General features: G+C 37.4%; 1 protein-coding gene across 1 annotated transcript in view; it reads left to right on the plus strand.

Annotated features, from left to right (window-relative positions):
* LOC141389028 (uncharacterized) overlaps positions 1 to 24,823 on the plus strand; it is a 370,910-nt gene that overhangs the window by 101,497 nt on the left and 244,590 nt on the right. The window contains exons 3-4 of the mRNA XM_073960029.1: positions 13,884 to 14,098; positions 24,272 to 24,407. Of these exons, the coding sequence (XP_073816130.1) occupies positions 13,884 to 14,098; positions 24,272 to 24,407 (351 nt within the window). The remainder of the gene's footprint in view (positions 1 to 13,883; positions 14,099 to 24,271; positions 24,408 to 24,823) is intronic.

The raw sequence follows: 24,823 nt of genomic DNA on the forward strand, positions 1-24,823 counted from the left end.
CATTATTTCTGAAAAATTAATTCCTGTAGTGAGAATGAATGAACTTTTGCCTATTAATGCCTAAAATAATATTCATTCTACTTTATTATAAAAAAGGTTCCGCACAAACCACTTTGCAATTTTTTTTAAATTGTTGTTTTTTTCTCAAAAAAATATTTCCTTTTGCAAGAATGAATGGTCTTTCACCTATTAATGACTAAAATAACTTTTATTCCACTTAAATTTTAAAAAAAGTCCAACCACTTTTAATTTTTATGATATATGAAATAAAGTTATATAGAATATAAAATGATATACATACATATATGATATAATACGATGATAAAATTAGTGAGATACAAACGGTTATGCCCTTTTAATTATGTCGTGTGCCCCTATACCTTGGTTTCAGTTTAATATCTGCTTACAATGACTTCCAAAAAAAAAAATTCAAAATTTCGGAAAAATAAAAACATTAAAAGCTTTTTGGGGCGAAGCTTTTTTTATCGAATCACTTTATAATTAAGATATTAGTGTTTGTTTTGTTTTAGTTGAAGATTCAATCATATGATTGTCTAAGTCTGGAGTTTCTTAGTTGAATCGTGCTGTCAGCTTGCAAATATTTTGTTCTGGTGTTTTTTGGGAAAGCCGAAAAGTGAGCATCATTCTCATTAACATGAGAATACTCGATGCTTAAAGAGTTCAGGTTTTCACTAAAAATTCATCATTTCAAAAACTGAAAAGCCAATTGATAATTCCCTTCGCCGGGATGAAATCATGATATTGGTAGCGATCAGTTAATTTTGCAAGCTGTCAGTGCGTTTTGTAAACATTTTTCTCTGCAAAGAGGAAAGTGATGAAGTAAAGCCAATGGGGGAAACTCCAGACTTAGACAATCATATGATTGAATCTTCAACTAAAACAAAACAAACACAAAACAGCGAAGGCTCGCGCAAAACGGAATTTTGTAAATAACATTCCAACGACATACTCACAGGTAACTGTGTTGATGTTATTTCAACTTAACAGAAATCGATGATTTCTTAGTTGAATCGTGCTGTCAGCTTGCAAATATTTTGTTCTGGTGTTTTTTGGGAAAGCTGAAAAGTGAGCATCATTCTCATTAACATGAGAATACTCGATGCTTAAAGAGTTCAGGTTTTCACTAAAAATTCATCATTTCAAAAACTGAAAAGCCAATTGATAATTCCCTTCGCCGGGATGAAATCATGATATTGGTTGCGATCAGTTAATTTTGCAAGCTGTCAGTGCGTTTTGTAAACATTTTTCTCTGCAAAGAGGAAAGTGATGAAGTAAAGCCAATGGGGGAAACTCCAGACTTAGACAATCATATGATTGAATCTTCAACTAAAACAAAACAAACACAAAACAGCGAAGGCTCGCGCAAAACGGAATTTTGTAAATAAAATTCCAACGACATACTCACAGGTAACTGTGTTGATGTTATTTCAACTTAACAGAAATCGATGATTTCTTAGTTGAATCGTGCTGTCAGCTTGCAAATATTTTGTTCTGGTGTTTTTTGGGAAAGCCGAAAAGTGAGCATCATTCTCATTAACATGAGAATACTCGATGCTTAAAGAGTTCAGGTTTTCACTAAAAATTCATCATTTCAAAAACTGAAAAGCCAATTGATAATTCCCTTCGCCGGGATGAAATCATGATATTGGTAGCGATCAGTTAATTTTGCAAGCTGTCAGTGCGTTTTGTAAACATTTTTCTCTGCAAAGAGGAAAGTGATGAAGTAAAGCCAATGGGGGAAACTCCAGACTTAGACAATCATTAAGATATTAGGTAAAAACTCATCAAAATATCATACTGGGATATGAGGTTGTAAAAAAAGTCGTAAACCTATTGTTGAATGAAAGATGAAGAAAGTGAAACCTGGACGAGGTGGACATATAATCGCTTACGCCGTTCCTGTCGCTTGATTTTAAATTAAAGACCTTTGCACGTCCGAAATGTAAATCCGCACGATCCTGACTCTCAGAGCTTAAAATCCGTCCTCGCAAGCTGAAACTGGAAAATGATATTCAGGGGATGGAGATCCAGGATTTAGTTAAAGGCGGCCTGAAGAGTGTTTTTGATAGCTACCGTAAACAGAATTGACGCAGCCCTTTGTACACTTGATAACAGTAGTAACTTATTCCCTAGTACTTGCCACCATACAAGTCCTTGACAGGTTAGGCTTAAGATTGGTCTAAGACCCCAAGTTGTCCCAATAGAGGAGAATAGAGCAATACTCCGCTCCTCGATGCTGCTTTTCCATGTCAAGCGATGATCCAGAATTGGTATTTTGCATCCAAAGAAAGTCCGAATACAACTGCGTCCAATAGTGGAGGCTAAAGACTGATGGTATAAGTAAACTGTAACGAGGGCATATTTTTTGGGCGCAAGTCCATATCTCATGAAATAATGTTTCAAAAGCTCTAAAAACGATGCCTACACTAACTTAAATGGCTGATGAGCACGGAAACTTACGAATTGAGTAGCCGATTTGGCCTAAAATTTGCACATGTGAAAATTGCTTCCAAACGGACCTCAAGATCCGAAAAAGTCTAAACTGGAAAACATCTTCGGGTATCTGCTTCGCGAAATGTCAACATTCTACTTTTTATACCTTCCACCATGAACTTTATTGAAGTGAATAAGAACAAGTACTTCCTCTTATTGCAGGAGTAGTATATCCCAACTGATAATAATCTCTTCAACAGAGCTCTTATGGGGCATCATCGTAGTTCTTTCCAAAACGTGGATCAATATTTACCATTTTCCGAATTGAGCTTTTGAGCTGGCTACACACAATACTAAATTACACCAACCTCGGTTCGAAAATTTGACAACAAAATTCCCGAAATACAAAAAAATTGGGTAATACCAGCTAGACTTAAACCTGGATATATGCAAATCCGATTTTCACTGTCAATATATGGGGGCTATATGAAAACGTGGTCCTATACCGAGAAATTTCTGGTGGAAAGTTTTTACAGCAAATGAAGACTAAATACCAAATTTCAACTATTTCGGTGTGTTAATGAAGCTAAAACCTTCAAAATGACGAAATTCGGGAGGTACCGTTCAATGGGGGCTATATGAAGACGTGAACCTATACCGAAAAATTTCAGGCGGAAAGTTTTGCACCCCCAACGAAGACTAACTACCAAACTGTAGTGATTTCGGTGCGATATGGAGAACACAACCTTCAAAATACCGAAAATCCGTAGGTACCGTACTGTGAGGGCTATATCAAAACGTGGACCTATACCGATAAATTTCAGGTGGAAAGTTATGTACCCCCAACGAAGACTTTCTACCAAATTTCAGTCATTTCGGTGGGATATTGAAGACACAACATTCAAATTACCGAAAATCGGAGCTACCGTTCTATGGGAGCTATATAAAGACGTGGGCCTATACCGACAAATTTCAGGCGGAATGTTTTGTACCCCCAACTAAGGCTAAATACCAAATTTCAGTGTTATAATGAGGCTAAGACCTTCAAAAAACAGAAAATCGGGTGGTACCGTTCTATGGGACGGACGGACAGACAGACATTGCTATTTCGACATCCGACAAATAGTTTGATGTGTTACAAACGAAATGACAGATTTAATTATACCCTCCATTTTATGGTGGAGGGTATACAAATGTTGCTAGCGAAGCTAATGTTATTTGGTATTTTTGCTATAATAAAACAGCACCGGCCACACATACTAATATTTTGCAACACACTCGATATTAGAAAAGAGACTAAGCAACAGAGTTTCAACGGTTTAGCCAGTCATCATTGCCGGGATAAGGGCTGTTCGAGGATCGCTTTAAAATATTTACTACGGCGACCAACTAAAATGGTTGTTAGGCAGCATAACCATCTCAAAGGAACGACACCCAATGGTCTCCTATATGGGCCCCAAAATTACCAATATCTGTGTTGATTCGGCCTGTCAGTTAAAAAATTGGGCCCACTCTATATGATACGTATGAAAACTTCGAAACTTCTTTTTTCACCTACTAGAATAATATCTATTTTAAAAACTAGGGATCTTAGCACATTTAGGATCGCCGATCCTGTCATTGTTCTTTGTTCAATCGCACATCGAGGGTATATCTCTGTCGACAAATCAGTCTGATACTTTTTTAGTTGTTGTGCAACTCCTTTTGTCAGTATAGCTGTAGACCTCTCATTTACGTCTGTCCTGTTACCATGCACATCTGTTAATAAATATCCATGTTTTACACCATATATAATAAACAATGATGTGCAACAAATATTTAAATGTACATTTCAACAGATATTTCATTCATAACAACGTAATTTATGCACATATGTAAAAATATGTATGCATGAAGTGTAACATGTACATATGTATTTTATACAATGTAGACATTGGAATATAACAGAATATCATTATATATCCCTGTCGGACTTTTATCAACCAGTTGATAAAATAGTTAATAATAAATCGATTATTTTTAAACTGACTATAAACTGGTTGAAATGTCATCTAGAGATCAAAGTATTTGTGCATGCCGAAAAAATAATGCGAAAATGTTTAAATAATTCACATTTGCATTTTCTTAATAACTTTCACATAATTGAAGCATCCAATAACACTATGCAACACTGTAAATGCAAACAACTTCTAGTATGGATTTTTTGCAAGTACATATTTAGACTACAAAAACCCTAGTTGGGTTTTGTCCTGTCAGATCCAGTTCGGATTTTATGGCCTCATCTAAACCGGGCTAAATATACACTTTTTTGCATTTGTCAGGCCTTTATCGCAGAAAAGAATAGGAATTTGGTCTTGCTGCCTTTAGCAATATTGTAGCCCTAAACTAGTAGAACTTAACTTTTGAAGAAACCACATAAGAAAAACTCCATCTAGGGCATCGAAATCTATAAAATATAGAAAATTTACATAATTGCTGAAATTCTGGTCAGTATCGGCTAAACTATTGGGAGTTGAACCAAGAAACCTTTTGCAAAAATTTTCCGAATAAAGTTCTCAACAATTCTTTAGAACATTCTGAAACTCCAAAATGCTTACTTCATGTTGTTTCAGCGGTACTTTGCATCATATCTTTTACAACACGTATTTCAAACACAGTTCACACCAACAGTTTATTCTCGCATTTCGGATTTCACTACATTATTGACATTTTTATTAAATCGTCGTTGAAAAATGTACTGAAAAACAACGGGATAGAGGCATTTTACAACAATCACATGTTCTGAAGAGTTGTGTATTACATTCCAGGGAAGAAAATATTCAGAAAAAATTAACGGTTTTGGAGATACGGTGCGAAGTGTATATAAATTGTGGTATTTTTGCATATATTTTGAAATTTGAGGCAATAAATGTAGTTTTTCGAGTTTATTATTTCTCCAAATATTATATTCTTGCCCTTATCTACAAGTTTGCTTCAGAGGTCAAAAGAAGATTCGCATTGGTTTCAGAGATATAGCCCCGAATTTCTTTAAAAACTCAATATTTAACCATGTTTAGATGGGGCCATAAAATCCGACCTGGATCTGACACAACAAAACCCAACTAGGGTTTCTTGTCGTTTGGGTCTGTACTTTCAAAATATTCGAACTTGGAATTGTTTGCACAACATCACCTTAAAAATGTTGCACAATGAAATAGAAGCCGGTGTTGATTGACTGATCATATTCGTACATATTATTCATATTGTTCCGGTATAAAAAAGGAACACGAAGGAAATATAAAAATTTGCCTCTTCTTTTTCTCTCTATCAAAACATAACAAAGAGAGAGAGAGAATATGAAAAGCCAAAGTCATAAAACACACAAAACAATTTTTTCACTGTATGATTTACCCCCTGTTTTTGTAACTCTTTTTTGTTCGTTCGTCAATATTCGTAATAATTTGGGCATCCATAGCTCAGCCCCTAGATGACATACAGACCTAATTCTTCCTAGACACATTCTATATATAGTCAAGAATTCCTCATTCAAAAATCAGCTTTCCACAGTTGTGCTAAGGCGAGTAAATCGGTCTACAAAATTTGACAATTCGTGTGAGAACAATAATTTTTTTTACAAAAACAGGGGGTTAAACTGACTACAAATAGGCTAAAAAGGTTAGTTTATAATCAGTCGAAAAATAAACTATCTATAGACAATACTGACTACTTAGGCGCTCATCGCCTTGTAAAACTAGTCAGTTGGCATAAGGGAAACAATCGATAAAAAGTCAGTTTTATGTTTACAAAAAAGCTAGTTTTAAGTTAACTTTTAATCTGTTTCAGTCCCTACAGGGATCACACTCATTAAAACACACACAGATGTATGCGAGAATTTTAACAAGTAAAAAAGTATCAGTCGGCTTTGCCGACGGAGATATACCCTCAGCCTATGTGAATTGGAACTTTCATTTACGGACAGATCGAATGTATTTAGGGTATTTTCAGAATTTGTGGCACTTTCTATATATATCGCGCCCACTAGTAATTTCAGTGGGTTATCGTACACCTGTTGGATCAGTATGCCAGGAAGCATGGACTTGTCCACGCTTATGGCTGTACATCATCGGTATAAATTTCCAAAGTATCTCCGAACAGACCCTAAACTGCACAAATGTTGAATTTTTGTGGGGGAGGTATCCTTAGGAGAGAACTGATATGGGTCATTTTAGAAGTTAAACTAAGTTTGGACAAAATATGACGAAGGCCAAATTTTGGACCAACTCGGGCTATCAGTTCGAGAGTTATTGTGCTCTCCAGCTACTACATATGGTGCCATAGGGGTTTTTACAACTTTCGGGCTGTTTTTCCAAGAAGTATGGACTTGCCACTGAAAAAAAAAACGTTTACCGTTGCAATTGAGACAGCGATTGCAAGTGGCTTCAACAGAAATCAAAGTTAGTCAAGAGCAGGTCTTAAAGTGAACTTACCCGAAATTTTGTGTGGGAGGTACCCGAAGGAATGGGCAAATATAGTCCATATTTATACCTAATCTGTATCTGCGTCTGGTAGATATATTAGGATGCGTAAAGTATGGACCAAATCGGTCCGTCCCTTCAAGAGTTATCGTGCGCACAATTTTTCCGAACATTTTTGAACTTTTGTGGGGGAGGTAACTGAAGTAGTGAACCGATATGGCTTATCTTCGAACTTAAACTAAGTTTGGACAAAATATTATGAAGGCCAAAATTTGGATCGAATCGGCAGATCCGTTCGAGAGTTCTCTTGCGCTCCAACCACTACACACGGTGTCATAGGGGTTATGTGAAATTTTCAGGCAATTTCTCAGGAAGTAGGGTTTTGCCCCTGATGGAACTTGTACCACCGTATGGGGGGCCGTGAATACAAGATGCTAAAACAAAAATCAAAACGATTCGAGAGCAGGTTCTAAACTGATCTTTTCCGAAATTTTTTGTGGGAGGTACCCGAAGGCGTGGACCGATTGAGTCCATATTGGAACCTCATCTAAGTTTAGTAGAAATTTGACGATATGCAAACTTTAGACCAAATCGGTTACTCCCTTCAAGAGTTATCGTGCGCACAAATTTTCCGAACATTTTCGAAATATTGTGGGGGAGGTACCGGAAGAAGAAGACCGATATAACCCATCTGCGAACTTAAACTAAGTTTGGACAAAATATTGCGAAAGCCAGATTTTGGACCAAATCGGTTCATCCATTCGAGAGTTATTGTGCGCACTAGCCAGCCAGACAGACAGACAGTCAGAGGGACGGACATTGCTAAATCGACTCCAAATTGTCTGAAACAGATTTCGTCCAAACATACTTGGGGTCTAAAACCATTATTTTCATGAGGCACATTGTGCCCGTATGAAAGTGTATATACATACCCTAGTTAGCATAAATACTGAGGGTATAAAAAGTGCACACTAAAGTCACTAAGAAGGATCAGTAGGAAAAGTCTACGGAATATACAAGTTCACACCGATAAGGGTTAATTTATTTATAAGCTTTAGTGGGCGAGGCACAAACAACCAACATGGAAAAAAGCTTCAAGCAGTTCAAGTGCTAATAGTAAGAAAAATTCAGATCCTTTTAAAACAGTATACACATCGGATGAGGTGAGTGAGGTAAGGAAAGAAAAATTGTCAGACAATTGCTTGATGTCTGATGTCCGAAAAAAAACCTATCTGTCTGATCTCTGTTTTCATTTAGAGAGTAATATTTGAGAAATTCACAATGAGAGGATATTGTCATCTCTCATGTATATCCAATAGACTCCCAAGTTAACTGTTCCTGATTTTATTTAAATTGAAATGCCTAAATAGTTTTCATTTTTCGCCAACTTTTACATATACTCCTCTTGAAAAAGTACGCACATGTGTAAAACACAGAATACAGCAAAAATTTAAAATGTTAAAAGTAATCATCACACAAAAGGCAGACATTGAAACAATAGCTAAAACAAAATAGGCATGGTAATACTATGAAATTGTAGAAAATCTACATTTCCATATGAAATAATGCAACTAACACATGTAAGCTTGTATCAAAATGCAGACAAACACACACAAAGGAGAGTTTCACTTGCATTTCTCCACACATTCATGAATAGGTGGGGGGATCAACTATTATTTATGGCTTTATAAGTGCTCAACCAAATGGAGAAGGCGCATAGTATATGTACAATATTTTTTGCACACACACACTTCAATGCTTGTAGATATACTTTGTGTCTGAATGTGAACATAGGACTCCGGCTTTAATAAAATTTTAATTTCATATTTTGACTGTCATCACTGCAATGAAATGAAAAACGCATAATACATGAGTCTTTAGTACTGATGATGTAGAATTAAGTTCAGCAGACAGCATGGGAACGTATTTATATTGCCAACGAACAAGAGAATTTTTATCATTCCTAGAATTCTCACGTTAGCTGTCAGTACTGAATATGTACCAGTTTATTTATAGAATATGCCCAGCAAACAATGTAACATGTGAGCAATAGTTTAAATTCATATTTTTGTGAAATAGTGTTCTATTCATCCGAATGACCACATAACGAGGATAATGAGTGACTTTTAATCCGGATTTATTCGGATATACTTGACAAGTACAAGGCCAATCAATATTACCGCTTTACAGATTGTGCGAGGGAACAGGAAAGGAACAGGAATCATAACTAATCTAGAGCACAACCGCCTTGCGTGAGTTATGCCCGGGTTCAATTCCTAGACCAGGCCACATCACAATTTTAATATTTCAGCCATGTAAAACTTCTCTACAAGTGGTGTGGTAAGACACACCGTTTGCTCTCAACTATACCAAGTAGTTTCCATATCATTGAGATAAAACGAATCGGATCTCCATTGGAGATATTTCTGAGAGCCTATCATTGTTGTCAGTCTAACGTCAACACATTACAACGACAAATTTGTTTAGCGGCCAAGTAAGTCCATGCTTCATGACATAATGGCAAAAAGCTCAAAAAATTCTACGACGACCAACTAAAATGGTTGTTTGTCTATAGAACACAATTTATAGCTTCTCCGTCTGAAAAAGTTATATTAATATTCCCCTGTCCCAAGAAGGCCTCTTAAAGGTCCCCTGACATAACGACCAACAAACATAATACAAAATTTAATTAGAAAGTCTATTGGGCTCTAAGTCGATCTTGTGAATTTCAGAAAACCGAAAATTTATTTATTGGTTTATTTGAAAGTAGGAGTAGCATATTATAAGTGGAAATATTTTCAAGTCGATCGGAACAATATCGCCTGAGATATGAGCTTTGGAATTAAAAAAATTATTGTATTTTGCATGCAACATAGAAATTAACAAGTAAAAAGTCGGACGGACCGAACTTTTTATACACTCCACCATAAAATAGTCTTAATTAAAATTGAATAATTAGTTTCCTTTCACAGTTTTATGTTGTACAATTTTTCGACTACGGATACCCCAAATGTCTAATCTAATATAATCTAATCTAAAAAATATGTTCAGCCAGGTGCAATGTACCAACTTCGGGGCTATATCAAAGTGTGGAACTATCTTTAAAATTTTTGGTGGAAAAGTTTTATAACCGCAAGGAAACTCAAAAGTGAAATTACGGGTATTTCCGTTAAACAATATAGCTAAGATCCTCAAAATACCGAAAATTGGGAGGTACGGTTAACGATTTTTTGTGAAGAACTTTCGTGACCACTGAAAACTTCAAATGTCAAATTGCAGCTTGTTCGATGATTGGTGGAGAAGTTTCGGAACCACAGAAAAGCTCAACTGTTATATTACAGCTAGTTCTGTTAAAAATCGTAGCTAAAATCCTCAAAATACCGAAAATCGAAAGGCACCGTTATATGGGGGGCTATAAAAACCATAGACCTATGTTGACGATTTTTGGTTTAGAAGTTTCGTGACCACCGAGACCCTCAAATGCCAAATTACAGCTAGTTCGTTTAAACATTTTAGCTAAAACATTCAAAATACCCAAAAATCGGGAGGTACCGTTATATGGGGGCTATACCAAAAAAATGGACCTGTACGACGATGCCAGTTTTTTAAGGGCAAGTCCATACTTCCTAAGAAAACTGCTCGATATATGTAAAAAAACATATAGCACCATGTGCAGTGGCTGGAGTGAACGATAACACTCGAACGGATCAGCCGATTCGGTCCAAAATTTGACCTTCCTAATAAATTCTCTAAATCTAGTATAACTTCGAAAATGGTCCGTATCGGTCTTCTCCTTAGGGTTCCTCCCCCACAAAAGTTCAACATTTTTATTTAAGTGCCGCTTAGGATCTGTCGGAAGATACTTTGGAAATTTATACCGAAGCTATTGAAAAGAAATGACTCCCAAACGCCCAATAAAGGCCACACAAATCAGAAACCCCTCTATCCGTAGATGAAAGTTTCAACTCACACAGGCTGTGGGTATATCTATGTCGGCAAAGCAAACGACCGGGGTCCATTGAACTAGACAGTGAACTAGGTCGTTCAATTGAACTAGATTGGCAAAACTCTACACGGAAAGTAATATAGTTTTTTACAAACAAACCACAAGGATAAAGGAAATCCACTTACATTTATGTTAGACAGTAGTTTCGTTATGTAACCGATTTATTATATAATTTGCATCAAGGGTGAGGTTAAGAGTTGGTTTTCATGTTTCGTTTTCCTAATTTGTCGGAATATGCCCCAGAATTTAAAGTATGTAATTAAATTTGAATTTCTTTCCCATGCAAATTATGGTCAATTTCACTCGCCAAGTACTATCTGACCATTATCCCAAGCATATTCCTTGATTAAAACTCTTACATCTTGCCAACATTTTTCAATATTGAACTATAACTGTGCCCTCTAGCTTGATTGTGATTACACTGCACACAATCCCAGTATAAATTAGGTTGTAACTCGATTATCTGACCACGCACATCAACATCAATGGAATGGTCAAGAGTTCTTCTTCTAAATACAACTTACGTGGGTGGAACATATTTTCCAGAGTCCATTTAACCCGCTTAATATTATCTCATCTTCATGATTAATTACAAGCTTCTTCTTGTCGCAAAACTCAAACCTTACCTACATTTTCGCGCCGATCAAATTATTATTGCAAACTACAGAGCCGCTGCAAAAATGGATACAATTTTGTTTTTGGTCCATGTCACTCCCTTAATATTTCACGATCATCACCAATAAAAATAGGTGTCTATTTTGGTCGGAACCTGACCTCCGTTACAAAGTTTCGTGACGATTGGTCCATAATTGTGGCCTGGATATTGATTACAATTTTTAATGGACGGACGGAAAGACACGCATCTCAAAGTCGCTTCATCTCGTCGAGATATGAATTTTGGTATACCCCACGAATATTTCGCGGTGTAACATGAATTTTCGGAAAAACAAAATTGTAATACCCTTCCTTATCAAACGTTTTTATTTTTAAAAACTTTTTTGCGCGTTTTATGACCAAAAAAAAATTTTAACAAAAAAATTTAATAATAGATTTGGATGTACTCTTTCAGATAAAAAAATAATTTAATAATAATTTTGTTTCGTTGTTTTCTTGGAAAGAATTCATAAAAAAAAGACTTCTATTGGGCCTTACAATTAAAGTGAAATGTTACTAAGTAATGGATCTATTGAACACTTTGAATCACGGCTGATGGTCGGTTAAAAAATTATTAATCGGCTTTGCCGACAGAGAAATAACTCAGTCTGCGTGAGTTGAAACTTTCATCTACGGAAAATATAGAATCGAATGTCAAATAACAAACAACATATATTTCGGTAAGACAAGTAAAAATCTCCAAATACCAATAAACTGGTGGTACCGTTATATAGGGGCTATACTGAGACATAGACCTATGTTGACAATTTTTGGTAGAGAAGTTTTGTGACAACTAAGAGCCAAATGTTGGGTGTCACCGTGGTGCATTGGTATGCACACCCGCCTTGCACGCAGAAGATCGTGGGTTCGATTCCCCGGCCAGCAACATCAACGGTGGCAAAATACCCCTAAGTAATGTTGGCGACATTTCCTGAGTATTTCAGTTTTGTAAAACTTTCTCTGCAAGTGGTGTCTTAGGACACGCCGTTCGGACTCGGCGATAAACTGTAGGTCCCATATCATTGAGCTAATATGAATCGGGGTGCACTCATTGATATGAGAGAAGTCTCCCTTGCCCTGCCTGGGATGTTTGAGGAACAATTATCATTATTATTAAGAGCCAAATGTTAAATTACAGGTAGTTCGGTCAAAAATGTAGCTAAAATCCTCAAAATACCGAAAATCGGAAATTACCGTTATATGGGGCTATATCAAATCATTGTATACATGTGGAAATATCGGGGAATGTCGTTATATGGCGGCTATACCGAGAAATGGACGTACGTTAACACTTTTTGGTGGAGATATCTTGTTGCCACTGGGAACCTCAAACGTCAAATTACAGGTAGTTCGGTTTAAAAATAGGACCAAAATCCTCAAACGACCAAAAATCGGAAGCTATCGTTACAGTGGGGCTATATCGGAACATGGGCCTATGATAACAATTTTTTTTAGATATTTCTTGACCTCTGGGAACCTCAAATGTTAAATTACAAGTATTTTGGCCAAAGAATGTAGCTAAAATCCTTAAAATACCGGAAACCAGTAGGGCTGTACCAAAACTTAGCGAATATTCAAAATACCAAGTTACAATTCGATATTTAAATGTGACTAATACGTTCAAAATAATTTAAAGTGAATTTGAATGGGGCGTTATATGGGGGCCATACCAAAACGTGGGTCTATATGTTTTTTAGCCTCTGGAAATACAAAATACCAAATTCCAACAAATTCGGCTGTAAAATGGAACAAATATCGTCAAAATTCCTTAAAACGTCAACTCGTCACTTTGTATGGGGGCTATACAAAAACGTGGACCTATATAGCCCATTTATACAATATAATACCAAAAGTTCTACGTACCTAAAATAAATTTTCCCAAGATTACATCGACCTACCTCAATCAGTTCGGAAGGTAGAGTGATTTCCACAGACGGACGGACATGGCTATATCGATGTAAAATTGCACGAAGATCAAGAATATATATAGTTTATGGGGTCTAAAAGGATTATTTCGAGGAGTTACAAACGGAATGACAAACTTCATATACCCCCCATAGTATGGTGGAGGGTATAACAATAGCAAAAGTGAAAATAGTGAGTGAAATTCTATACAGTAGTATTTGTTGTAAATTTGATTTAAATAAAGTAAATGCTTATTAAATATTTATGCTACATATCACATTTTTAAATTAACCTAAATCCATCAGTTACTTTCGTAACAACATTTTTAAACATTCCCATAAATATGTTTTATTATTCTTTATTGTTTACACTTTCTTACATTTCATTTTATTTTCTCTTTCCCATTTCAGACACAACAAAAGCTGTATTGCACGATGTAAATTTATTCATTGAACCACCCGCCGTGCGCCGTAACCAATCGGTCACATTACGCTGCCAATATTCTCTGGGCGGTGTACCTTTGTATTCAGTGAAATTTTATCGCGGCCAATTGGAATTCTTTCGTTATACGCCGGGTGAATATCCGAACACAAAAGTTTTTCATTATCCAGGAATAAAAGTCGATGTAAGTAAAAATAAAAAAATAAAAATAATTTGCAAACAAAACTAAAAAAGGACAAAAGAAAATGCTTAATCCTTTATAAACTTGACAAACCATGTTCCATATTCATATGATTTTATTCATTGTTGTGTTATTACCTTTAAATGGCTTCAAAAAAGCTTTACACATAATCTGAGTCTTGTTTTACGAGAAATATGTAAGAAATTGTTTTTTAGTGTTGAAATTAAAAGTGGACCCAGTAGTACTCTCGGGGAAAAATGTTTGTGTTTTTTTTACACAAAAATTTTTACAAAATGTTACTAATACTGCCGTTAAAATTAACACAAATACATCCTCATCTAGGTGGCGATGATCTAACGTTTGTTGTTGCTGTCAAAACTCTACACCAATGCAGATTGGAGCATAGATCAGACGAAGAATTTTTTTTCTCAAACACACCATGTGTTGCCTCATCTGCTTGTGCACTTCGCTTGTGAGAAAATTAAATACCTGGATCAGTGGACAGATATACTACATTCTTGTTCTATGTCTGGAAGAAAAATTCAGGGAAGAATTTTAATTTTAGACCAAATCGGTTGATTGTGGGAGGAGTAGACCGATGTGACTCATCTTCGGAGTTGGTCTTAGTTAAGATAAAATATTACGAGGACCATATCGGTTAATCCGTTCTGTGTTTCGAGCGCTCTAGACAAACTGACATTGGAGATTATGACTCTCAGTGAGAGGTTTTTCCTTCCTGCGGAATTAGCTGTATAAATTACGCATAGCTCACAGCACTGATTGCTTCGCGCAATATTGATTGTAGATCATAGACGAACAAGATGAGCACTCGTCATTGTTGTAGATTAATATTTTTCCCAATGGATATACATTTAAGAGTTTTGGGTAGCTACGCAGAGCTACAGATATTTCTTCAAAATATTCAGCGTGGAACTATTCTATTGCACCAATGATCAGCCCATGATTAAGAAACAAATGATCAGATTTTATCTTATCTTCACCGGAGCAGCTTTCTTGAAGATAGCCATGTGGATTCCTGACTGAAATGAGTTTGGGATTTCAGCGCCCTCAGCGGAAATCTGGTGGCAGCCGTTGTTGTTTTGTGGAACGACATCAATAAAAAATTAACGCCTCCGAAACTTTCCACATTTTGACATTGTATGTCAAGTTCCATGAAGGTGTAAGTTTTTTTTTAGGTCCAATTTATGGGTTGTTTAAGGAGTGTTTTAAAATTTTCATCGAAGGTAGTTTATCCCAGCAAAAATTCGGATCCGTTAGTCATTACGTAACCCAATACAAATTAATGTAAACAAAAATAACTACTTTGTTTTTTCAAAATAGTCTGGCTTAATCCCATTGTTGTTGTTTTAATATTTTAAAACAAGTATTTTTATTAGTGGAAAAGATTTGGCATTGTTCGCCAAGGGGTAAGGCAGGGAATACTATAGTTTCGATCCACGCCACTGGATCTCATCAGTTCCCTTGTTTCTTGTTTGTGGATATTCTCCACCGAAGTTATTTTTCAATAGCTTCTTCAACAAGAAACTTTTTATACCCAAACATCAATCGTCAGCTCGAAGTATAAAGGTAAGTGAAGAAAAAAGTTCAATGAGAAGTTTTTCCTTGGCAACCTCATACAACTCCGACGAAAGTGTCTGCGAAAACAATTCAAACCTCTTCCACTTGTATGTGTCGTCGAATTTAGATGAATGCACACACCAAAATTTGGTTGGTCTGCTTTACAGCAAAAACAACACACGTCGTGCCAGTGTCCAGTGGCGTGGATCGAAACTATAGTATTCCCTGCCTTACCCCTTGGCGAACAAAGCCAAATCTTTTCCACTAATAAAATAGTTGTTTTAAAATATTAAAACAACAACAATGGGATTAAGATAGACTATTTTGAAAAAACAAAATTGCAAACGCTATCCCAATAAAAAAAAAAAAAAAAAAACACGCCACAATGCTTCAAATTGAAGACACTGGCACGACGTGTGTTGTTTTTGCTGTAAAGCAGACGAACCAAGCATTCGTCTAAATTCGACGACACATACAAGTGGAAGAGGTTTGAATTGTTTTCGCAGACACTTTCGTCGGAGTTGTATGAGGTTGCCAAGGAAAAACTTCTCATTGAACTTTTTTCTTCACTTACCTTTATACTTCGAGCTGACGATTGATGTTTGGGTATTAAAAGTTTCTTGTTGAAGAAGTTATTGAAAAATAACTTCGGTGGAGAATATCCACAAACATGAAACAAGGGAACTGATGAGATCCAGTGGCGTGGATCGAAACTATAGTATTCCCTGCCTTACCCCTTGGCGAACAATGCCAAATCTTTTCCACTAATAAAATAGTTGTTTTAAAATATTAAAACAACAACAATGGGATTAAGCCAGACTATTTTGAAAAAACAAAATTGCAAATGCTATCCCAATAAAAAAAAAACGCCACAATGCTTCAAAAATAACTACTTATGTTACTCCTTACTAATTAATGAGTACGGTTGCACAGTGTGTAATGTGTTCGGCTACAAATCAGAAGTTCGCAAGATCAAATCCAGCAGACAGCAGAATAATCTTTATAAATAAAAATCAAATGTCGTTCGTTGGTAATGGCATCAGTTAAGAACGGCTGGACCGATTTGGAAAATTCTTTTTGTGAAATGTTCGCCATAACCCGTAAATAAAATTTGACCATAACCACTTTTACGCCCTCTTTTTGCAATTTTCAATTTTTATCTTTTCTACAAAAACTACTAAACCGATTTTTCTGAAATTGTCAGGGAATGTACAGGGATGGTTCCCGGTTAAAATGGGCTACAAATTTTGTTGAATTTCTGAGGGAGCGGGTACTTCCCCTATACCATATTTCTTTAAAAATGTTATATTTTCTATATAAATAAAAATCAAATCAATAAAATCAATCAATAAAAATCAATCAAAAATCAAATGACATCAGTTGAGAACGGCTTGACCGATTGAGATAATTCTCTTTTTGAAATGTTCATCATAAGCCAACTTAGGTTTTCATGCAAATAAAATTTTACAACGCCCACTCTTTTCAATTAATTATTTTTCCAACTCTACTGAACCTAACTTCATGCAGTTTTCAGAAAATGTTTAGGAATGTCCCGTGGTCCAAAATGCTATAGACGAATTTCGGGGGCCTGTTTTTTAGTTTCTATTACTCCAAGGACACCTAGACGGTGCCACCCGATTTTCGATATTTTCAAGGTTTTAGACTGAATATACCACCGAAGTTTAGTCTTTAGTCTTCGTTGGGTGACGTAGGGAATGAAATATACAAGCAACGATCCTGACCGGCTTTAACATAGCAACACTTTGGACTTATCTTCGTCCCTCTCTCATCTCAAGTGTACACTGATCTCCGTCTGTGTTAATCATTCGATGATGGGCTATATCGGTCCACGTTTTGTATAGCCCCCAAGTAACGGTACCACCCGATTTCAGGTATTTTTACGTTTTTAGTCCCATTTTCAAACCGAATTAATTGAGACTATTTTATGGTATAGGGTATAAAAAGTTCGGCCTAGGGCTCCTAGTGATCAACAAACTTATATTACAAAAATTATGGGCATAAGTCCATGCTTTGGTATAGCCCCCATATAACTGTACCTTACGATTTTCGGTACTTTAATGGTTTTAGCCACATTATTAAGCCGAAATGGCTGAAGTTTGGCATTGCCGGTTCTCAGAGGGTACAAAAGCTCATTTCCGAAAATTTTAAATATAAGTCCATTTTTGGAAGGTACAACGATACTAACCTATCTGACAAACGACATTTATAAGATCGTCACAGATGACGAATTTTGGATCTATGCTTAGGAGCCCGAAACAAAACAGGAATCGACAATTTGGGTCTTCAAAAGCGAGCCCAATCCAACAAAATTTGTTCATGGAAGGAGACTTTCGAAATAAATGGTCCCCTGTGTTTTCGGCAAAACTGACCGTGTGGCGACTATACGGCTTGAGATATGTTGGACGGTTAATTCTAAGTGTTACACTACAATTTGTTTGACTGAAGTCTCCTGAGAAATTCGAATAACGAACAAAAGAAATCGAATCGTTCTGCATCATGACAATGGGAGCTCTCACACATCGATTCAAACTAGCGCCGGTTTGTCCGGACAAAACGTAGAATTGATGGGTTATGCGCCATACTGCCCTGACTGGGGATCCAATGAATTCATTTGATTGCAGCACATCAAGAAAAACAAGCGTGGTTAATGACTTTTGTCGCCAGAAGATGCTGTAAAAGCGTTCAAAAACCATGTTTTGGTGGTGTCTCAATGAAGCCACTGAAAACAATCCAACACATGCTCGCATGTCAAACTGACCTAAGTACGCTTAGGCTAAAAACTCTCAAACTTTCCAAAAAATATCAAATAATGCCTGACGACACTGCATGTTGCCCAGGCCAGAAGGTTTTTTAGTGCCCCTCGTAAATACCAATTTTCAGTCATTTCGGTGGAATATTGAAGCCACAACCTTCAAAACACCGAAAATTGGGTGGTACACTTCAATGAAGGCAATATGAAGGCGCTGACCTATACCTACAAATTGCAGGTGGGAAGTTTTGCATTCCCAACGAAGCTATTTCGGTGGAATATTGAGGTCACAACTTTAGAGGGGTTTGTTTTTCTTTTCTTTCGTTTTTTCATAGTAGGCTGCTTTTTCTAGGGGAGGGTTACTAACCCGACGCCCGCACCCAAGTTTTTACCGTTCTTATGGGTGAACGCGCGGCACATGTTAGCTCACTACCTTTAGCGGGTGTTAATGGCAGCTCCCCAGTTGACACCACTCCCCAGCTCCCCAGTCCACTTGAGATGAAAAAGGGACCAAGATAAATCCTCGGCTTTGTCATGTTAAAGCCGGTCAGAACCGTTCCTTGGTATCTTCCATCCCCTACGTCACCCAAGTTGATGGTGTCGACGCACAATGCGTCTATAGAGATTGGACCAACTGTTGTTCGGCTTATAGAACAACCGTTATGTAATGGCCCAGCTAAGTAAGTAAGTATTGAGGCCTTACTTACTTACTTACTTAGTTGGCCCATTACAGAACATTTGTTTCATAGATCAAACTAAGAAATGATCTCCACTCCTCTCTGTTTTTCGCTTGACTTTTTGGAATACCGCGCCTTTTCATTTCTTCATCCACTTGTATGCTCCATCGAAGCTTAGGCCTGCCGATTCTGCGTGCACCGCCATGTGGCATGTATTCATACGCCTTTTTAGCGGGTTCATCATCGCTCATTCTCATGATATGGCCTAGCCAACGCAATCGTTGCATCTCGATACGTTTAACTATATTCATGTCTTTGTATAGCTTATATAGCTCGTGGTTCATATGACGTCGATATTCACCGTCAACGCAAATCGGCCCGTAGATCTTTCGAAGAATTTTCCTCTCAAACACACCAAGCACTTCCTTATCTGCTTGCGCAAGTACCCATGCTTCGGAGCCATACATTAGCATGGGTAGTATCAGCGTTTTGTATAGTGTTATTTTTGTTTGACGAGATGTGGCTTTGTTTTTAAATTGCTTACTTAGACCATAGTACCATCTGTTGGCCAATACAATTCTTCTTATTTCACAACTGATGTTGTTTGTTGTGTTTATGGCAGTGCCGAGGTAGACGAAGTCTTTAACTACCTCAAAATTGTAGGTACCAACTTCCACAGTTAGTCCGAGCTCTATGGACGCTTTGCGCGTCGACACCATCAATTTGGTCTTTTCGCCGTTTACCGCCAGACCCACTTTCGCAGATTCTGCTTCGACCTTCCTAAAGGTATCAATTACTTCCTTTACTGATCGTCCCATGATGTCTATGTCATCAGCATAGGCAAGTAACATGTGGCTATTGGTGTAAATTTTGCCATTTCTTTTGACATTTGCATCTCGTATTACCTTTTCCAGCAAAATGTTGAAAAGATCGCACGAAAGGCTGTCTCCTTGACTGAAACTTCTTTTGGTACAAAATTCTTCGGAGAGTTTCTTTTCAATTTTAAACTGAGGACCTAGCATCAGTTAAAGTCATTTTACAAAGCCGAATGAGCTTTGCGGGGATACCAAATTCAGACATTGCGTGTAATACCTTTGATCGGAGGGGACTGTCGAATGCTGCTTAATAATCGACAAAAAGGTGAAATGTGTCGATCTGCATCTCTTGGGTCTTCTCTAGGATTTGCCGCAGGGTAAATATCTGGTCAATGATGGACTTGCCAGGTCTAAAGCCACATTGGTATGGTCCAATTATTTCGTTGACCATTGGGTTTAGTCGTTCGCACAATATCCCTGATACTATCTTATAGGCAATAGGGAGAAGACTTATGCCCCTATAGTTGGAGCATACAGGCTTATCTTGTGGACGGGACATAGTATGCTCAGGTTCCAATCGTCGGGTACGTGTTCTTCCTGCCAGATGGTGCTAACTAGCTGATGCATACACCTTATCAGCGCGTCGCCTCCGGTTTTAAACTGCTCGGCTGGTAAGCCATCGGCTCCTGCTGCTTTATTATTCTTCAGCCGGTTGATTGCTGTTTTTACCTCATCTTGGCCGGGCGGTATACATTCTATACCATCTTCTGGGATTGGATCTGTGGTATCATCGCCTTCGCTACTATTGGATACCAGCAGATTGTAGAAATGATCCTTCCATATCCTGAGCACGCTATCTGTATCTGTTACCAGGTTACCTTGCTGGTCTCTACAGGAGGATGTGCCGTACCAAAGTAATCTGTAATCTGTTTGATGTTTCACTCTTTGGTAGAATTTTCGGACTTCATTCTGGCTCGTGTACATCTCGATTTTTTCACACTCCCGCTTTTCCATTTCTCTCTTTTTCTTGCGGAAAAGACGTTTCTCTTCTCTCCTTTTCTCCCGATATCTCTCTCGTGCGCTACGCGTTGCTACTGATTGTAAAGTAGCTCTATATGCCGCATTTTTCTCTTCGGTAGCAGCACGACACTCCTGGTCATACCATGAATTCCTTTGTGGAGGTCTCTGGAATCCAAGTATGGATTTTGCGGCTGTTTGCATGGAGTGGGCAATATGTTGTCATTGTGTTGTTATGTTATCGGGACAAGGAGTGCTCGCGTTAAGCAATTGGGCTAGTTGAGTGGAATATGCTGTGGCTATCTGTTGTGTTTGCAGCCTATTGATGTCCAACTTCCGCGTTGTGTCTGTTCGTGCTTTATTTGCAACGTTTAGACGGGTACGTACCTTTGCTGCAACAAGGTAGTGGTCCGAATCAATGTTTGCGCCTCGGAACGATCGTACATCCAACACGCTGGATGTCTTCCACCTATTACAACATGATCAATTTGATTACTTGTTTTTTGATCTGGAGACAGCCAGGTGCCCTTATGAATATCGAGATGATTAAATCTGGTACTGCTAACTACCATGTTTTTTGCAGCTGCAAAGTCTATCAGCCTCATACCATTGTCAGATGTTTCACTGTGGAGACTGAATTTCCCGACTGTTGGGCCAAAGATATTCTCCTTTCCAATTTTGGCATTAAAATCGCCTAGAAGCGCTCGTAAAACATATTTTTGGTCTGTTCGTCCTTTTCTTCAGTGGGAGCATGAGCGCAAATAAAGCTGATGTTGAAGAATTTAGCTTTTATTCGAATTGCAGCAAGTCTTTCATTCACTGAGGTGAAGCTGGATACCAGATGTTTTAGTCTCCGACTAACTAGAATGATTTTAATGTCATGGGCAGGGCAACGGTCATATGTTTCTTCTAAGCGCTCGTAAAATATATCTTTGGTCTGTTCGTCCTTTCCTTCAGTGGGAGCATGAGCGCAAATAAAGCTGATGTTGAAGAATTTAGCTTTTATTCGAATTGCAGCAAGTCTTTCATTCACTGGGGTGAAGCTGGATACCAGATGTTTTAGTCTCCGACTAACTACGAATCCGCAACCAAACTCGTGCTTTACGTCATGGCAGCTATAATACAGTGCGTCACCTTTAGGTGTTGTTGTGACGCCTTTCCCAATCCATCGTATTTCCTGTATGGCAGTAATATCGGCATTGTACTTTTCAAGTACGTCTGCCAATGCAAAGACTGCACATTCTCTATAAAGAGTGCGAACATTCCAGGTGCAGATTCGCAGATCATGGTCCTTAAAACGTTTGCGGGGTTCGTCAACTTTAGAGGGGTTTGTTTTTCTTTTCTTTCGTTTTTTCATAGTAGGATGTTTTTTTTCTAGGGGAGGGTTACTAAACCGACGCCCAAACCCAAGTTTTTAACGTTCTTATGGGTGAACGCGCGGCACATGTTAGCTCACTACCTTTAACGGGTGTTAAAGGCAGTTCCCCAGGTGACACCACGGGGAGGTCAGTGTCCACTTGAGATGAAAGAGGGACCAAGATAAATCCTGGGCTTTGCCATGTTAAAGCCGGTCAAGACCGTTGCTTGGTATCATTCATCCCCTACGCCACCCAAGTATTGAGGCCACAAACTTCAAAATACCGAAAACTTGGATGTGCCGTTCTATGGGGGCTATATGAAGGCTCGGACCTACATCGATTTATTTAGAGGGGAAAGTTGAATACCCCCAACGAAAACCTAATAACAAATTTCAGCCATTTCGATGGATTATTGTGGACATAACCTTGAAAATACCGAAAATCGGGAGGTACCGTTCTATGGGGGCTATATAAAGGCATAGGCCTATAGCGACAAAATTATGGGAAAGAGTTGTATACCAGCAACGAAAACTAAATACCGAGTTTCAGCCATTTTTGTGTGATAATGAAGCTAAAACCTTGAAAATATCGAAAATAGTGTGGTACCGTTCTATGGGGGCTATATCACAACGTGGACCGATATAACCAATTTTCAATACCAAACATCCTAAGAGTAATAGAAACTAAATACCGAAAACTAAATACCGAGTTTCAGCCATTTTTGTGTGATAATGAAGCTAAAACCTTGAAAATATCGAAAATAGTGTGGTACCGTTCTATGGGGGCTATATCACAACGTGGACCGATATAACCAATTTTCAATACCAAACATCCTAAGAGTAATAGAAACTTCTATACCAAATTACAAAGCTCTATCTTAAAAACTGAAGACGGACAGACGGACATGGTTATATCGACTTAGAAATTTACCTTGATCTAGAATATATATATTTTAAAGGGTCTCCGATTAATATTTCGATGTGTTACAAACGGAATGACAAATTTAATTATACCATCCATATTATGGTGGAGGGTATAAAAATGACAATTTGTGTACAAAAACCCCTAAACGCTGCGGTAACTTATTAAAGGGCTCTTAAAAGCAACAATCCAACCTACATAACAAAATCTAATGAACAAAATATCTGTTATAGTTTCCGAGAATTAGCTATTTCTTTCTTTAGAGATTTTGCAAAAATGACGCATTTTCCAAAATTGGGATTTTTTTATTGTTTATGAGCATACAATGCCCAAACCTTTCACTATTTCAAACAAATTTTTTTGTTTGCTTAGTTTTAATGTGATTAACCACGAATCCCATATAGAAATGAACAATCGGCGAAGACAAAAAATTGGGGTTTTTGCCATGGTGCGCCCTTCAAACTTGTTTTATTATGTGCACATTGTGTAGATACCCCACAAACTCATAAAAATTTGCGATGAAAAGTTCTAAAACTTATGTTTTCACCTACGAAAATGCTATTTATATTTTAATTACGGATCTGCTCTAAGCTAACTTAGATCCACCCCTACTGTGATTGGTTGTTTTCATAGGCTGAGGTTATATATCTGTAGGAAAAGCTGATGATAATTTTTTACTTATTATGTACACTTTCGGTCCAAATTTGCTGTAATTGGTAACTGGTATTTACAGTGTATATTTGGAATGAAATAGGGAACTGGGTTTTGCCATTTTAAATTCTGTAAGGGATATATGTCCCTCTATGTCACTTAACAACTTATTGCCCAAAATACTGGACTGATTTAATAATGATATTTTTCCGCGAGAGTACAGTTGCGTGTACATGTGTTTTTTTATCTCCATTTAAGAAGTATACATATATTTTTGTTCTATTTATTTTCACATTAAAATAAAACAAGAAACTGTTTCATGACATTTTTTTACCCATTTCAATTCATTTCTTTTCTCTTCTTCTTCTTTTTTCAACTTTCTTCCACAGGAGAGTGTTTCGAATGCCACTCAAGTTGTTATACGCAATGTGAACTTTGGTTTATCTGGAAATTTTTCCTGTGAAGTTACAGCCGATGCTCCATTATTTTCAACCGCCACAGCATATGCTCAGATGCAAGTTGTCGGTAAGTCTTGTCAGCCAGCCAGCTGGCCAACTTTTCTGAATGCCATACAATGGAAAAGTTTTTCCGTTTTTGTTTTTTGTTGTTCTTGTTATTGTATCTCCTACATCTGAACGCCCTTGTGTTGCTATAAAACTATACGTTTGTGTGTGCCTTACAGACAAGCACAGACACGTAGTGGTAGGTAGTAGCTTGTATGTAGGACATTCACAAAGGACGGTTGAGGTATTTTCCGGTTTTATAAAGAGTGGGAATGAACCTTGTCCAGCCACCCCAAACCAATTACTAAACACTAGGTAGTGGCCTACGACCCTATGAGTGTAATTACTAAACGGCTGGAGGCAAAGTGGTGGCATTGGGGGACTATTGTCTACATTCTTACCAACCAGCATCAATTGTAGGGGGTCACCTTTAAGAAT

This window comes from Musca autumnalis, unplaced genomic scaffold (assembly GCF_047663935.1).
Source record: "Musca autumnalis isolate F117 unplaced genomic scaffold, ASM4766393v1 scaffold_1, whole genome shotgun sequence".
Lineage (NCBI taxonomy): Eukaryota > Metazoa > Arthropoda > Insecta > Diptera > Muscidae > Musca > Musca autumnalis.